Source organism: Acanthopagrus latus, chromosome 16 (assembly GCF_904848185.1).
Source record: "Acanthopagrus latus isolate v.2019 chromosome 16, fAcaLat1.1, whole genome shotgun sequence".
NCBI lineage: Eukaryota > Metazoa > Chordata > Actinopteri > Spariformes > Sparidae > Acanthopagrus > Acanthopagrus latus.
In genome coordinates, this window is record NC_051054.1 from 11,564,398 (window position 1) to 11,582,383 (window position 17,986).

Sequence of the window (17,986 nt, forward strand, 5' to 3'; positions counted from 1 at the left end):
TCTGCTCCCCCCACAGCTTCATATCAGTGAGCAGCACAGATAAAGATACAGTCGAGCAAATAAATCTCAAATGAAGGAACAAAACCCTTCACATGCAGTTATCTTGTGTGCGTATGTGTGTGTGTGTGTTTATTACCTGCCCGCTTTCTTGTGTTCCTACAATGCTTCGAGTGTTAGGGAATGCGAGTGCACTGATTTTTTTTTTCTTCTTCTTCTTTTTAACTAAAAGCCCTATTTTCTGTGCAGAGCTGAAGGGTCAGTGTGGTCTCATCCTAACAGGCGTCCTGTGTGGCGGTTCCGGGCTGGTGGTGGCGCACTTCTCTCTGCGTCCTTAGGGACTTGGGTTCTCAGGGGATTTTTGCGGGTTTCGCTTAATTTCTATAGCGCTTATCGGCTGAAGTAGTGAAGCTCGTTCCTGTAGCTCTCTCTGTGAAGGGGCAGAGCTACAGCTTGGCCCAGAAACGTAAAGACAGAATGTAAGACGGAGCAGGCTGTTTGAGGGGAGGGGTGCCATCCCCCTTGTTACTAAAATGCATCCCCCTCTCCGTCCCCTAATAGCAGATAGAAGAGCAGGGTGCATGGGCAGAAAGGTTGTTTTGTTGCCTGACTTATTGATTCTTTATCTGATTGAGGTTTGTGCAACTTAGAATCTACTTTCCAGATTATAGACCTCATTCACACGGCAGCCATTTTCCGCCTAAGTCATACAAACGTAGGCAATCAGACATCTGTCGTTTTACAGCTGCCAATTGATCGGCAAGTGGAAAAAAGTGATGGATGGTGAACATCTTGAGGCATTCAGAAACTCCCTAGCTACCGTTCCTTTACATTGTGTGTTTGGACAAATGAAAGATGTGTGTTGATATTTCCGAATCACTTTCCTAATCATGTTGCATCAAAACCCTGTTGTATCAAGCGTCCCATTAATTGTGGTTGAATGCTAACGTTAGCTCTTTTCTAATGGAGGCTAATAGGTTATCAAACCTGTTGTTTTACCTGGAAATGTGGTCCGATGTACCTCCGGATTCGGCTTTACTGTTGAAAATCAAATCAGGAAACAGGGAAATTATAACAGTTGGTCAGGTTGCCTACGTTGATATAGCTTCCACCAACAGCGTGACGTGAGCTTCCCGCCCTGAGTGCGATGTCCACGAAAATGGCAGCCGAGTGACTGTAGTTTATGGCTCTGAAACCAGAGGAACCAACAGAGTCTGTGAGTGGACTGAACCAGGTCCGTCCCCTCGGTTAAAAATGAACAAATCGCCTGCTGACAAGACCTGACATAATATTTCTGTTTTTGGTCCAGACAGCAGATCAAAATGGGTGTTTAAACTGTAACCCCCCCCCAAAAGTCTCACCTTTCACTGTAAAATTGCATAACGGTGGGCTGAAAAAAATGTAACCAGAGTAATTTGACAAACTGGGACAAAGGTCCGCTGATGGCCATTAGATTTTTTTAGGACAGCAGCTCAGCCATGCATTAAGTGGTGAGCAGAGCAGGCGTGTAACCTGATAAATGCACTTAAAACAGTGAAGATGGACAATGAGAGGGCGAAATCTCAGATGGCCCTGGTGTGTGTGTGTGTGTGTGTGTGTGTGTGTGTGTGTGTGCCTGCTAGGCACTTTGACAGCCTATTGATCAGCCAAAGAGAGTCTTGGGCAGGGTCAGAGCTCAGTCATGGCTCAGATACTGCTACTGGGACAGGTACAGGACAGCAGTAACCAGGATCTATTAGGAAATAGATCTACTCTTCGAGCCGGTTACGTTGTCCTTTTGTCGCGGATCGGACGTGTTGTCGACTGCTGGCACTCACGGTTTCCCTCTCTGCGGAGATGGCTGAAATTTCTCCTCCAATATAATACACAACAACAATATAGCAATCCGTCTGTTGTCTGAAATTGATGTGACGTAACGTTTCTGTCTGGGACACTGATAGCCCACGGTTGTGAAAATGCCCAGCTCCTGTTATTGAATAGTAATAGGCTTGTCGGCCGGTGCCTCCAATTTCACAAATGGAGCAATAAATACACATAACAGAATCAGTGGAACAATAAGAATGCCCATAAAGGATGGTTGTGCCTCAAAAAAACAAGGAGAGCGCGTGGCAGCGAGGAGGAAGAGGGGAAGAGGGGAAGAGGAGGGGGCAGAAGGAAAATTTGACAAAGGAAAGAGATGAAAAGTGTGTGTATGTGTGAGGGAAACAGGGAGAGAGAGAGAGAGAGAGAGAGAGAGAGAGAGAGAGAGAGATGGTGGCCCACTCTTCATTTCTGTGCCACAAGCTCTCCTGGGCATTTGCGTGCTCCGTTTTCAACCTAAGTGTAATTTGAGCCCTGGGTTGATACAAAGTGTATGCAGCAGCTCTGTTCAAACCCAATCACTCACCCTGACGTGTAATCCTTTCCCTCACCATCATCAACGTTGCTTTGGGAATAATGAAACACACTTAAGCAATACACAGCAGTCATACAGCTGCGAGCGCGGCCGCATCTTGATGAGATGCCTCGTAACTCTAATGAAAGGTGTTTTGACCTGTCAATGGAGGTAAATGATTGCCCTGCTACTGTATCTGTGGGAAACTTATTGATGGCAATATCCGGTCCAACTGGGTGATTTGCATGAGAAACGAGCGGCACATTGCGTTTAAAAACACAGCACTCGGCGCCCCGTGCTCTACATTTTATTTGTGTGGGGCCTCCTTTTTTTTTTTTTTTCAACCCCTTTCATCCTCGAGTCATCTCGCCTTGTGACGCCATTGTTTCCACGAAGAGGATTATTACAATTAATTGGTTAGCAAGACATTATTTCAAAAAGGGAAATTGGCTCTTATAATTATATAGAGAAGGGAATACTTTAACTCCCTGGAATATCAGCTTCCTGAAATAATGGTGCTACAGCCCGACGCCACCTCCCCCGCCCCCCCCAACCTCCATCAGCGTTAGCGTGTCTGTCTGCCTGTTTCCTGTGACGGATCCATTTTCAACAGCTCCTGGCCCTGCAGTGGGCTGCAGTGGATGGCGGGATGAATGGTTGGGTGGCCCCAGTGTGAATCTCTGACTGGCTTGCCCCTCTTGCTGCCGCCCATCTTGCGGTCTGCTGGGAGCTCTGGTCTGCTCTTTGTTCTGTCCCTTCGCTGAACTCCGTCTCAGTAGTAGAATGGGTAACTACACTGAGCAGAGGGCAGGGTTAGGGTAGGTGTCACTGTACCGGGTGAATGGCTTAGCAGGCTGTAAACACAGCATACAGCAAATGTCTGCTGTACAGTCATTTCTTGCCAAGCCTTTTTGTTAGTTTCTCCAACTGTTTTTCCTACTCATGTTCCCTCTTTTTCATCTGCATACAAAATTAATACATGTAAATAGTTTAAATTGGTTACATAAAGCCCAGGTAATGGTGAGAATCAGAAAAAGTTGCAGTTTTTAACATTTTTAATGTTTAAAACTCATTGAAACCTTAAAGAGCAAACTGTATATTAGTTGACAAAGAGAACTAACTAACTGAGTAGACTTGAGATTTTTTCATATTCTTTCATTCAACGGGATCCAGAAAGATTTGTATGTTTTTCTTTGTCTTGAAACAAGGTCCCTCAGGACTTTATCTCTCAATTAAGTAGGTCATTCATGGTTCCCAGAAGATGTGTAATTGGGGCTTTGGCAATATGGCTCCAACTATTAGATGGATTGCAATAAAATTGGAGACATATTCCTGTTCTGCACTGTCTGCATTGTTTGGTGACTTCTTAAAGGTCCAGTGTGTAGGACATTAGTGGCATCTAGAGGTGGAGTTGCTGACTGCAACCAACTGAATACCCCCTGCCTCCCCATTAATCTGTGATTGGCCATCTGTAGAGCCAGTGTTTGGTTTGTGGACCTTTGCCTTTTAAGTTTCTTATATGACCACATACCTGCATAACTCATGGCAGTCAGAAAACGTGACAAACATCACACCTGCTAAACTCACCCGCGCAACGTATGAAACTGTTCAAAGTTTGCTTTACAACAGTTTCTTTTCGTTAGACCACAAAAGAATCACAGAGTTCAGGGAGTATTTAATTCATTGATCCTTTACCTTTTTGAAAATCAAAACATAAAAGTTACACAGATATTGGTGATTTAACGATCAGAGATATCAATGTACACCATTGCCAAATGATATATTTCACACCATAAATACTCAGAGCACAGAAGCAGGAAATCAGTCACCTGCCCCTGTCCGCAATTTATCATCAAGGGACCAATTCTGACACATTGATGTTCATAAAAACACATACCCGCTTCGTAACCAAAATGGGGGTCACACCCACTGATGGCCCAGTCACGTGGTCGACGTGAAGCATGCTTTACCTTTACAAACAAATCTATGAAGAATGAATGGGGAGAGAAGATCAATAACTACAATTACAAATATTTTGGCAGGAGCACTGAGGGAGGAACAGTTTTGTGATTTAAAAAAATGGATGGCTCAGGTCTGTCACAGACATGTGAGGATGATAAAGAGCAGAAAGTGTTCAATCAGAAATATTGACAATAAGATAATGAGGTAGTAGTCAGCAGGGCGCTGCATACTTTATTTTCAATGGTATTTCGGCAACCTACTGTATTGACGCTAATATATTTACACACTTAGACACAGCTTGTAATGTAAGACATGTTCTCTTTTACTTAACACAGTGCCATATTGCAAGGTAAAAAGAAAAACAGGGAGACGAGAGGACTCCCATTGTTGTGATTCTTATGGCTGATCATCTCGGGCCACTACAAAATTCTAGTTGTAAAGATTTTCTGCAAAAGTTTTCATTTATTACTGCACTTTTATTGAAACAAGCACAAAAGTTTTTTGTTTTTTTTATCAGAGGAGCAAATCAAATATAGTTCTTCTGATATACAGGATACATGTTTCTGATTAGAGGGATTTAGAATATGTTACTTAACAGCATACAAATTCTCCCAAATCTAAGTAAAAGCATGCTTTTAGCATGGTTTCAGTCAGAATTGGTCCCTGTTGTATTGCACAACAGTAAAATAACTCAAGTTATATTGTCACCCTCTACAATGGAGCTTGTTAACTGGACAGCGGCTAGTTTACGTTGGGATGATTGGGTGCTGGAGAGGGAAGGCATCCTCCATTACGCGGCCAATCAGGCTGCTGTAAGAAAAGGGCCTGCCGGCTGCTGGAGCGGTGCTAGCCATTGATATCGCAAGCATGGCGGCAACTCTACCCAACTGCAATGTCAGGGATTCCTTTGATCACAGTATCATATTGTTGTGACAGCGCCACAATTTATCGCATCACATAAAATCCTTCAGTAGTATAAGCATTTGCCTCCAACACATTCTCTCTGCTGGACTGGACTACAGTATCACTCACATCCAGTGTAACGACATGTAGCTAAACACAGGGAGAAGGGAGCACGAGATCTCTTCCTCCCACCAGAGATCACACCTTGTACTGACACACTGTTGGGTTGCTGTTACCCTTTGAAGCATGCTGACACTTTGTTTCTTGCATAGCTATTCACATGTGCATGCTTGTGCATCCTGAGCTCTCCTCGCAGATGCCTGCCTCCTGGCCAGTGGGAAGGGTGTTACTCCTCACTGGCCACTGTGTCAACATGAGGTCAAGAAGTGTTCCACGTGTCTGATGTACTCCTGGAGGGATGCCGCGCAGACAACAACCTCCCGCTGAGTTAAAAATAAACCCAGTGTGAAGTGCCACTGCTCCCACTCTGCACCTGCCATTTACCTCCGTTTGGTTGAAGCTCTGTAAACGCAGGCGCGGCTATTAAAAGACGGGAGGTGTCTAAAATGGCGAGAGCAGATGCTGGGCACCTTGCTCCCTGTGTGTGGGATGACTCTGCCACAGGCTTAAAGGGGCCCAAAATAGAGTGTTTGACATATGGGCCTCTGATTGTTTGAACATGGAATCTCCTGGACTTCTGCCACCCGGCATAAATCCTTTGATACTGCCACACTGAACCCACTGATCATCTTTCACCTAGCTCGAATCGGGTCATCTATTTGCATGCCAAGAGGCAATTTCCACGGCTTAAAACAATGACCAAATTTGGGGTTCAATGGGTTGCATGAGCAAGCACCGACACAAACCGCCACATGAGAGAGAGGAGGAACACTAGTGCGCAACAGTGGTCTGTCCGACTGGTGGGACTGAGATGCACAGGCATGGTCTTTTAGCTAAAGCAGCATTGAAAAGCACATGACGGATAGGAGGTTTAGCCCGGCTTCCCTACAGCTCCCTTTATTGCTGAGTTACTACAGAATAAGACGACTGACTACTTGTACCTGCCTATGCTAGTTTGGTTAAAAATGGGACCAGCAAGTCTTCCACTCTGAGGACAGATCCACAAAGATCACACAGCTTACTGCTCTGGAGAGGTATATCCAAGTACATTTAAACTGATAAGAGTTCACATTTAGGTAACAATTTTAGTTTGTTTTCTTTTTTTTTCCAGAGGGGGAACAAGAGAAAATGGCCACCGAGGTCACCAGACTTTGAACTGTACACTCAGTCTTCCAATAATAAATATATACATGTCCTGGTCAAGTCCAGGCAAAGAAAAAAAACACATGTGTGAGACAAGTGTTGTTGACACCTCTGCTTTCTTCAGAACAAATTTAAGGAACTTTTAGTTTTATGAAAAAAAAAAGAATCCTCTATCTTGTTATCAAGATCTGGCAACTACTTGTTCTGAAGATGCTGAGGGGCAAAAGGGTCCTTTTCATATACAGTATGACCACTGACAATTAACAAAAACCAAAAAAATTATTACTGTACATAGTATTTCTTATATATTTTAAATTAATCTGCATCATTTTTATATTTATACTAATAACCAAGTTTTGCATTTGTTCTTTTTTATTTAGTGTCCCAGGGCTCCAGGAGGAGGAGTGAGAGAGGTCAGTCTCTGTCCTGCCTAGAGCAGTCCGTGGGGGGTCTCCTTCTCCTGAGTACCCTCAGTCTTGGTTCAAGTCTCTTTCCGTTTTGCTGATGCTGCCCTCAGCTCGGCTTGGCCAATCCGCTGCAATCCCATCAGACCTTGGCCTCCAGCATCTCAAGAAAGAGTTTGTGCATGGGCACCTTTCCCTGCACCTTGATACTGTAAAAGTGCTGCACGGCCTTGGTGGCCGTCTGCCGCAGCAGAGGCAGGGTCATGAGCAGCTTGCCCGCCCTCCGGGGGTCCTCTTGGTGCTGGCTGCTCTCGTAGTCCTGCAGGGCCTCGTGCAGAGAGTCCTGGAGCTTCTGGACCGCCTCCATGTCCTCTATGTGCATGGAGTCTGAAAGGAGAGAAAGAAACATGAAGACTTTCCAATTTGAAAAGAAAAAAAAAAACAACTGAAACTATGAAATGTAGTTTGCACTTTGAGACACTGGTAATATAACAGCAGTGATGGGAAATGGATTTTTCTAAAAACAAAATTAAATCTCATGATTGATCTTTACTGCTCTGCCAGTAGCAGTAAGGGAAGGGAACACACTATCAGTGTAACTCACACCCAGACAAGATAAAGAATAGATCATAAAAAAGAAAAAAAAAACATCTGCTTTATTTCATTTATTTATTTATATATTTAATCTTTGGTGGACTGGGGGGGACATTCATATGGCCCTTGACCAGCGGGACTGAAAATCAATGTTATCCTCCAGTAACAATGGCATGAATAGCACCCAATCTCTGCTGAGTGAGTACACATTAAACACCTCACTGTTCCAGAGGACAGATTGTTTTCGAGCGACAAAACAAGGAAAAAAAAGGGGGCTCCATTAGAGAATTGGAGGCCATAAACGAGCCTGAGATGAATACAACACCTCCTTTCAATTAATTTCCTTCTTGCTCTCAGAGGGGCTTCTGACCATCAGATTGGAGGGGAAACAGACTCTAATGAGCTTATTTTACAAACAACGAAACTAGTTATATAAATAGAAACATTTCCTGAACATTTCTTTTATTATTTGCAGTGATGGGATGTAACTAAAGACATTTACTTAAAGGGTAACTTCACCAATTTTAAACTTTTAAGTGTGTGAAAGGTTTTTTTTTGTTTTACAACTGCATACATAAAAAAGTCAAATGAAGCCGTTTGTAGCTCCAGAGAAAGCTGCATGTAATCTGATAAATTCCCTTCATCATTGTGGGTGATATAGGCACCTGTGCAGTTTACAGTAGTACTCCTCAAGACCTGCGGACACATTTTAATGTGTAAACATGTTTTTTAAAAGTAACCCTTTAAGTACAATTTTAAGGTACTTGTACTTTAGTTGAGTGTATCCATTATCTGCTACGCTATACTTCATATATATCAGAGCTATGTTTTTTATAAACCAAAAATGGAAAACCAAACAAATCTGATTCACAAAAATGCTGATAACTGGTCAACCAGTAATACACAATATATGCATATATATATGAATAATTTACTTTTACTTTTAATATTAAAATGTATTTGATATGCAATACTTTAAGACTTTTATTCAAATTTTAATTGTATGGTTGACGTTAACGTTTACCAGAGTAACACTATACCTTTCCAATTATATTGTTCTCTATACAAGAAAAACTGTGACTCTCTCAGCTTCAGTCAGCCCAAATCTCTCTCCCCTCCAGGCCAGTTTTAGATCAGTCTACAGTTTCAGTCTGGCTTTTCTCCAGTGTTCTCTGCTCCTATAATGTTTCGCTACGCTTTTGCCCCCCCCCGCCCCCCCCCACACTTTTTTTTTCTGATCCTACTGTACATCATGTTACAGCACTCCCCTCTCATTCTCGCCTTTTTCCTGCCTCTGTCTTTATCTCACAGCCTCTCTCAGGGACAGTCCAGGGTCGCGCTTTCTCTCACTGGTTAACCGGTGTCTGGCACTCCGGAGGCGGCATGTCATTGGCTGCCTGACTCGTCTCACCTTGGCGGCGCATATTTTACCACACGGGACAATAAAAGGCAAAACAGATTTCAGACTTCGCCCCAAATTCATTGACTGGAACAACTGTATTCCCAAGACCTTGAGACATTTCTCACCCTGACGGTTTTCAAATCCACAGTGGTAAAATGAAGTAGGTCGTTTTGTAAAGTGAATGTGGGAGGGAGGGAGAGGGGGAGGCGAGAAGGGGGGGGTGGATGGAAGAACAAAAGGCAAAAAAGGAGAAAAAAAATACTCTCAAATGAGGATGTGGGGTGACATAATTATCGCTTGTTCTTTTCACAGAGGCTGAATTCACAATCTAACAAGCTTCATTTTTAACAAGTCAAACCAATATTTTGCTCCTTTTTTTCCACACCAACAAACACAAGCACATTTTAGCCATACACCTGATCCGAACCTTGCCATAATTGAATGTTTTGCGGCGAGGGGGAAAAGAAGGAAAGAATAAAAGAAGCGATAGAGACATCTCAACAGATGGGAAGGAAAAAAAGGGCAGGAGAGCACACAGCTTGTAGTCCTTGGAGGAGGGGCGGTCTTAAAAAAACAACTTTGAAGAAACAATTTCCTCGCAATCCATCAGTGAGCCCACGTCGATCCGATTGATAAACTGCTAATTACAAAATCAATCGCTATGAATTTTCACAGCTGTCAGACAGAGGGGCTCCCGGGAGAGTGATCTCCCAGAGACCTTGTTCTAACATTCCGGACACCGTCCTACTCCTCCTCCTCCTCCTCCTCCTGCTCCTCGACCCCCAGCTCTCCTCTCCCCCACCTCCCTCCCAAAGCTCTGTTGTCTGAAAGCAAAGGCCCACCATCAGCATTTTCATTTTTCAGCCGTGGACAAAACAAGGGAAAAGCGGCCCAGTGACCCAGGCATGCATTGATCAGAGCGGGGACAGGTCCTGCCTCCTCAAAAAGCAGCCTGTCAATAGCGGCGTGCCGTCTCGGCATTGGAACAAACGAGGCCTATCACTCCCTGATACTCATTCCATTCGACTTAACACATTTTATTGACAGCCCCTGTGCTCCTAATGAAATGCTAAATTTATCTCCCGTGGCTGCTGTGCCCTGCAGCTACTGTTATGGAGATAGAGGAAGAGAGGGGAGAGGCAGCGCTGGAGAAATACCACAACATGGAAGGTGTTCAATTAAAAAAAAAAAAAAGCCCCACTCCACTCCTCCATCCCTCTTTCCTGTAACATTGCCCTTATCTTCCCTCCATCTCTCCATCTCACGCTCCAAACTAAAGGTTACACTGGAAAACTCCTGAAAAACTAAGAAATGTCATTTCTGAAACTGTGTCAGACAATAACTCGCTGTTTCTGGATATTATACCATCTAGTGCGCATTACTCAGAGGTCCAGTCAGGAAAAGGTGAAATATTCTGAATGTCTTGATTTAAAAAAAATAAAGCTACAAATTCAGAGTATTTTTAATGTATTGTGTGCTTTTTCATCTGTTGTTTTTTAATGTCATATTTCACATAGTACATTACTTTTACAACATGAATTGGAAAAAGGTTGGGAATAATAAGAATGTTTTAAAAACAAAAATAAATTGCATTGTAGAATCAAATAATAACAGACACAAAACAAGAGGTATATATATATATATATATATATATATATATATATATATATATATATATATATATATATATATATATATATATATATATATATATATATATATATATTCAAAACCAAAGTCTGTTCCTCAACTGATAATAAATACTTATATTAAATGATTATAGAAATTCTTGAAAGATTGTGTCTAAAATATGAACTGCTTACTGCATTATTTCTGCTGATTTGATATTATTAAAACAAGAAAACAATTGTTATCAAATACTATCTGAAATAACTAAATAATAAATAATACACTTTCCATCAAGGTTATTCTCTAACTTTTGTCATGCTTATTTTTAAATAATGCACTTTTCATTAAAATGCACATAAAATTTGCCTCAATTAAAAATCACGATGCCCAAACATTATTTGTGACGCTTCAGTGTGCTGAAGATGCCTCACCTGAGTTGGCGAGAGCGATGGCCTTGAGGGTGACGAACTCCTCCTTCTCCACTTTGAGCTTCTTGCACTTGCGGACGAGTTGCAGGATGGAGACGTAGAGGTCGAGCAGGCCCGTCAGCCGCGAGTGCTCCTCGTCCATGATGTAGTCCTCAGCGTACACCAGTTCGTCCTCGTACGGCAGCGAGCGGAACACGATGCTGAGGATGAGGATCTCCATCCAGGCGCTCTGCAGTAAGCTCATCTGGTCTCCCAGAGAAAGAGAGGAGAAGCCTGCAAAGACAGAGGGAGAAAGTGGATGAGGACAAGAGGACCAACAAGGGAAAAATAAAATGTATGTGCATATGTTTGTGCCTCTTTCATGATTCAGGCAGTGGTCCTCTTTTATCATAAGAAAAGCACAATAAAGTATTTCAAAGTAAAAGAACAGAAAGCACTTGGAGTTGATCAGTAAACCAAACATGACCTGTCAACTCCCGGTAGCCCAGAGTGCATGCCGAGGCACATGTTAGCGACTGGTGTTTAATTTTAAATGCACAGTGGAAGGTGCTCTTTGAAGCCGGTGTCAGAGCACTTGAGTGGGCTTTACTGTAAGTGAGGACAGTAAATCGGTGCAAAGGTCCGGGGCACACAAAGCCATGTGGTTACCCCCTTGTATCCTGTCACACTTCTATTGGTGTGAGGCGGATTAGCACTGAGACACATTCTCATTGGAGGGGTTGAGGACATGACATGCACTGTGTAGCGGGAGGAGGTGACGAGGACAAACACACACCCACACACAGCAACATACAAAGATACGCAAAACATGTGTCAACCAGCAAAACAAACACACACATATGCCCGTGCTGGTCATGACATCTATGCACATAAATGTGCCCACATAAATAGAGCAAGGGGGTCACTTGGTTCAAGCCCATTCTGAAGACCTGCTTAAACCCAAGGCCTCACTCTCCAACATCAGCAGGAAGAGCTGATGAGCTCGGGCGCGTCACATCGCTGTCACTTCGCCTTCAGCACCTCTACATATGCTCAGAATAGAACATTAAATCAAACAAACTGCTAGATCCCCAAAAGATGAGCTGTGAGAAACTCAAACAAATTAAAGAGGGGAAAGGCAAAAAGAGAAAGGAAGCGAGAGATAGCCATCTCATCCCTGTTCCCTTCGTACTACCCTTCAGATGTCAATAAACTGCATGAGCCCCCCCTTCATCTCCCACCTCCCCTCCTCCTGCACAGCATGCCTGCAGGCGGCTCATTCTGACAGCACATTAGGCTCCTCAGCTCCACCCCTGATTAATATGATTGCTTTTACAAGTTTGCTGCTGCCACGCTACCTGCCACGGCGTGATTAAGAGGCGACAGATTACTGTATTGACCAGGGCGCTCGCCGCACCTATGCCCCACATTTTCTCTTAAATATAAATGATCTCACTGGGGTGCAGCCACCAGCCTGATGTTTATCTCCCCCTGCCAGGACACCATGAGAGCGCACACACACACACACACACACACACACACACACACACACACACACACACACACACACACACACACACACACACACACACACACACACACACAAACACACACACACACACACGTGTGAGAAGAACAAGAAGCATGATGAGGAAGTGTGAGAGAAAGTGAAAAAGAAACACGATGGAGAGAGAGAGAGAGAGAGAGAGAGAGAGAGAGAGAGAGAGAGAGAGACAGGCAGAGAGAAAAGAAGAGCCAGGGAGAGAGTAGTACCAGAGTGTTCAATTTCCCTTATCGTGGTGATGACCACTGCAGGGGAAGAGCTGCAGGATACATTAATTAACAGATTGTGATCAGAATGTGAGGGCCTTCACATTTTGAAGGGGAATCAATAGTCAGTAGAATAGAGTGCTAACAGAAAGGTGCTGGCGCCCGGCTGGACCGGTCAGAGGTCTGAAGAGTCCTAAATTAGACCCAACAGAGCAAACTGCCGAAAGCACTCAAAACACTTGACTATTATCAGTGGAGGCAATAAGCCATATTTTGTAAAGGCCTCTGCCATTACACACATCCAGACTGCATCTTAAAATGTTTTGTTGTGTTATTTCCTTGTCTGCATACATGGCCATTAAGTCGGACAGAATGTGGACTGGCCGGAGGGAAATTGTCATGCAAGCGTGGACGCGGTCTTGATTGCCGCATCAGGTTTGGCATCACAATCACAGACAAGGCTTTGTCGAGCCTTTTAATGCCAAGGAGGACTGAAGCGGAACTAAAGCGCTGCTCCCAATGTGACAGCCCATGTGAAGGCCTCGTTCAGGGCTTGTTGGAGAGGCTTTAGAGTTGTTCTGATACGGCGGACACCTCTCAGCCATATGCACACATGCAGCCCAGCAGCCTACAATTACCTTTGACGCTAAAAGTCCTTGAATTTAATCCAGTGTTGTGAGATGGAGAGGTAGTGTTTTTCCCCTGCTCCATCCCCTCTCTTCAGGGCCTAAATTATCGCTCCAAATGGGATCTCGTGTCGTTGCCTCGCCTTTTTCCACTCAATTTAATCGAGTAATGAAGTGACTTCCCGACTCCGCAGGTCACACTGCGCTCCGGCCGCCGCACTCTGAAGGTGGCCCGGTTAAGTGCCGTCGGAGTGGGTGATTTCCTCTAATGAAATATCAATATTTACATCTTCATTTCCAGCCCACTGCCTTGGCGGGGTTTGACCAAACATGACACAATATTGACCAAATCAAAGAGGCCTGTCTGTGCGCTTGAAGGGCCTTTTCCACTCCACTGCTGAGTGCACCGTCAGACTTCTGTCTGAAAGTCTTTGTGGCTGGAATACGGAGATAACAACAATGCAGAGTTTTTCTTTGTTCATTTTGATTTAAGCACCCTGCTGGTAGAGCAATCATATGTCCAAAGGCTGGGTGATATGGCCTTTAAATAATATTGAAACATTTTCAGCGATACATGATACATGATATATATAGGTAATTAAAATCTCTGAATCTGAAGTACCCTTACTTTATAATTGTTAGTACTGGGCAACAAAATCAAATATACATTTTTGATAAATAATGATCTGAAAGTGTTCACTGTAAAACAGTCCGGTAAGTTCAGAAAATTATCCACTACTATAACGGAGCCTTTTAAACTAGGAGGAGACAACACTTAGATAACAATATTGTCCAGTTTGAATGTTTCAAAGGGATTTTCACCTTCAGAATTACTAAACGTAAAATATGTTCAATCTAGACAAAGGAACAAAAATATAATCAGGTGACGAACACTACAGATCAGCCCAGTGACCACGGACTTCATCAGCACACCATCATTCAAAGCTCAAAGGGTGAAAACAAGACCACTAAAGACCAACAACAGAAGCCAGAATCATCATCTCTCCCTTTATCTCCCCAAAAGCCCTCGGCTGTGGGCAGGAGGGGGCAGCCCAAACCCACAGACGGCTGCTTCAAAACCCCTTGCGGAGATTAATCAGAGCGCCGTTTCATCTGCCAGAGCACAGGACGGTCCAAAATGAAATGCTGGAGATTTCTGTTGAGCCGGAGTTCATATTCTATTAATTTATTATTGTTTCCCTCTCCCCGAGGGCCATTAGCGCGGGTAATAAAAAGAGATGTAATTACGAGGCACGGTGGCCCCCTCCAGCTGCAGCCCCCTCGTAACTCACCCTCAATCAGACAACAGAGCAGACAGAGGGAGGGAGAGAGAAAGGGGAAAAATGAGAGAGAGAGAGAGAGAGAGAGAGAGAGAGAGAGAGAGAGAGAGAGAGAGAGAGAGAGAGAAATGGAGGATAAAAGAGAGGAGAAGATATGAGCCAGAGAGGAAGAGAGATAAGAAAGAGAGAAGAGCGTCAGTGAGCGAAAAGGCGACCGGAGCACGAGGGGGAAAAGGAAAAGGCAGATAGAAAGAGGAAAGAGAGTAATTCTGGCTGGACAGGGGCTGATCTATCATGGCTGGCTATCAGAAGGACAAGCAGGCCCTGAAGACTCCTGCCCAGCGGCAATCTCACCTCAGCCAAGTCAAGTGCTCTCCGGGCTCCAGTTGGAGTAAAACTGCCCCTAACAGGACCCCAGGGGTTCGGCACGTCTTTTTTTTTTTTCTCCCTAACCTCAAACTGAGCTGAATGATCATGCTGCCATAAGCTTATTCTTAATCAAAGCTTTTTATTCTAGATGGGAGTTTAAAAAAAAAAGAAAAAAGAAAAAAGACAAAGATAGGAGGAAAATGTATGCACCTCTGATTTGTATAGATTCCTCTGATCTGGCAGAGTGACACGCTACAGTGTGAGATGTAAGATGAATAGCCAATACATGAATGAAGGGCAATTTTGAGCAGCTTCATAATAGTGTGTGTGTGTGTGTGTGTGTGCAGGCCTGTTTGTGTATATCTGGGTGTGTTTATGTGCAGCTGCCGACCATGATTCTTCTTGAATTTACATGACAGCGTCAGGAGGACCCAATCAATAGCAGCTTGGTAATAAATTGCTGCGCTTGACATAAATAATTTGACCTGAAGTCCGGCGACATGTGCAACACAAACAGCTCACTTTGCTGCGAGCCTCTCTCGCTGATTTGATGACACAAAGGCTGATTTTTTTACTGGACAAAATCGTGTCAATACAAACTAAATCGACTCAGTGAAAAAGAAAATTAATCTTGTTTTTTTCTGCTCCGGCGCTCGCTTTCAGGAGAGCCGACTATCTGCCTTCTTCGACGTGATAACCAGCCCATTATCCCGTGGTAAGTAGCTAGGGGAATGGGTGATTTGACCACTAGCCTGTGAACGTTATGAGGTTGAAGAACGTTAAATACAGTAATCCCCTTGTTTTAATCTGCACCCTATGACCTCCTGACCCTGACGGAGAAGTCTTTAGCCCTCCCAAGGGTCCCACTGCCCAATCCTGACGTTACATACATCTGTGTAGCCCCAAAGAACAGGACGAATCAGGCTTTAATCATTGCCAGTAATTACACATAATTTATCTCTGCTGCCATCAAGCAACATTGCTTAATGAGGGATGGAGCTCTGCTGACGATTACTTAAAGGCACATCAGCATATAAGATTTCCTGCAGAATATTTTACATGCAATCTGACGCAGATTTTTACATTGTTGCTACAGCTTCACGCGTAGTATTCGGTACAGATTGAACTTGGTGACAATACGAACGGTGCAAATGCACAATTACAAAGCTGGATGTACCTGCTCATGTGTCACAGTAACCAAACAAAGCCCTCCCCCACTCTGCCTGGCAGATGTCCCTTTCGTGGCCCTGCACACTCCTGACTGCCTGTCTGCCTCCAATACGCCCCCATCTCAATCTCCCCGCAGCTTTTCCGCCTTCCTCCCGCTCTCCTGCCTGGGGTTCAGGCCTCAGCATCCACCTGATTGCTCAATCTATCTTTATCTCCTGTGTTGAAGCCTACGTCAGAGGGTAAATTGAATATACTAAGAGCTGTCTGTTGGTGTCTATATTTAATAAAGTGCACTGATGAGGTGCTGATTTATTGCCGGGCAGTATTCACACTCTATTACAAGGAGATTACGCAGCTTGAGTGGGATCAGGCTGGCAACACAGTAAGTAGATTTCACAATTTAATGGCAAAGAGAAAACAGGAGCCCGGAGGGGGCTGGAGGAGGGTGGGCTGATGGGTGGATGGGGTGGGTGATTATGGTGGAGGGCTGAGCTGACACAAACACGACAACATACAAGAGGCGCGATCTCTTTTTAACATCGCCGCCTCCATGCTAACAACCAACACGCCAGGCGGTTGTCTGTCAAAAGCAGAGCTGATGAGCTGGAATCCAATAAAGCACAGATGATGAATATTCCCAAAACACCAGTAATGAATAGAACAATGCAAACAAGATCATTTCATCAGATTCATCTGGTCTGAATCTAACAAGGAAAGATGCAATCACACACACGGAGGATGTTTATCTTCTTTCTAAAGTTCAATTAAAAAATCTAAATTAATTTAAGGCAAAAACACAACCTCTAAATGCTGTTTAAATATTTTACATTCTCGGGGTGACATGCCAGAGCAAAAATATGTTTTGTTGTGTAGGAGTAAAGCAGCAGCAGCAGCAGCAGAAGAGAGTCAATGTTTGCTTGGCCCTTTAGCCTTCTGAGAATTCCCAGCTGAAAACATTCAGGCCGGGAAAGCTGGGATGGGAGCTGACAAACACCAAACAACAAGCACCGCTTGTATAAGCAGCGTGCATGGCCTTTTTTACATATGAGCACATGATATTCCCACCACGGGTGGGAAAGGATGTGGGGTGCCATAGGGGTCACGCTGTTATCCTGAAGTAGTCAGAGATGTCAAAGTGGTAAACAGGTTTGTGTGTACTGAAGCTGTCAGTAAACTTAGTTCCTCCCTAAACCTGTTGGGTGGAGTGAAATGCAGCTTTTAACGGGATGGAAGGGGGCCAGAGGGGTGGACAGTGGACTGCTATGTGTGTCAAAGGTTGTTAGCACCTTAGGAGCAACAAGCCATCTGTCAACATCCCCCTAACACTGCTCCTAATGACCCTACCCCCCGCAGGCAACAGCCGCTTTTGACTCTGCTGCATGGTGCTATTTGGAGCCGTGACACTAGTGTCCGAAAGCTCCGCAGCGATTATCAATTAATCAAAGGCAGATACGGAGTGAGGGCAAGGCTGCAGTTGGGCAATTCAAACCTGTGAAAAGGCTTTTGATATGTGACACCAGCCTTCAATATCTTCCTCATTAAAATCAGGTAGCAAGTTCACCCAATCTAATTGATTTTTATTTCATCTAAAAAACACTGTAAAATCCAAAAAGCGCGTCATGTGTGCAAACTGACCTTTCATGGTGTGCTAAATAGAGCCGGGAGGACAAAGTTGACATCGGACCCTGTAAGGCAAAGATACCATCTACACTAATGACAGGGCTTTGATATCCTCCAATCGCCCTCCAATTAAAACTCAATAGGGCCACTCGACTCCACATTATGCCACTTTTGAAACGCGTTTTCAAATGTTAGCCGAGAATAGGGGAAATTAAA

General features: G+C 44.0%; 1 protein-coding gene across 8 annotated transcripts in view; it reads right to left on the bottom strand.

Annotated features, from left to right (window-relative positions):
* Positions 1-4,530: 4,530 nt before the first annotated feature.
* esrrb (estrogen-related receptor beta) overlaps positions 4,531-17,986 on the bottom strand; it is a 46,699-nt gene continuing 33,243 nt past the window's right edge. For all 8 annotated transcript variants that reach the window (XM_037125484.1, XM_037125483.1, XM_037125482.1 and 5 more), the window contains 2 exons: positions 10,960-11,229; positions 4,531-7,290 (listed from right to left, as the gene is read on the bottom strand). In XM_037125484.1, the coding sequence (XP_036981379.1) occupies positions 7,046-7,290; positions 10,960-11,229 (515 nt within the window). In that variant the 3' untranslated portion in view covers positions 4,531-7,045. The remainder of the gene's footprint in view (positions 7,291-10,959; positions 11,230-17,986) is intronic.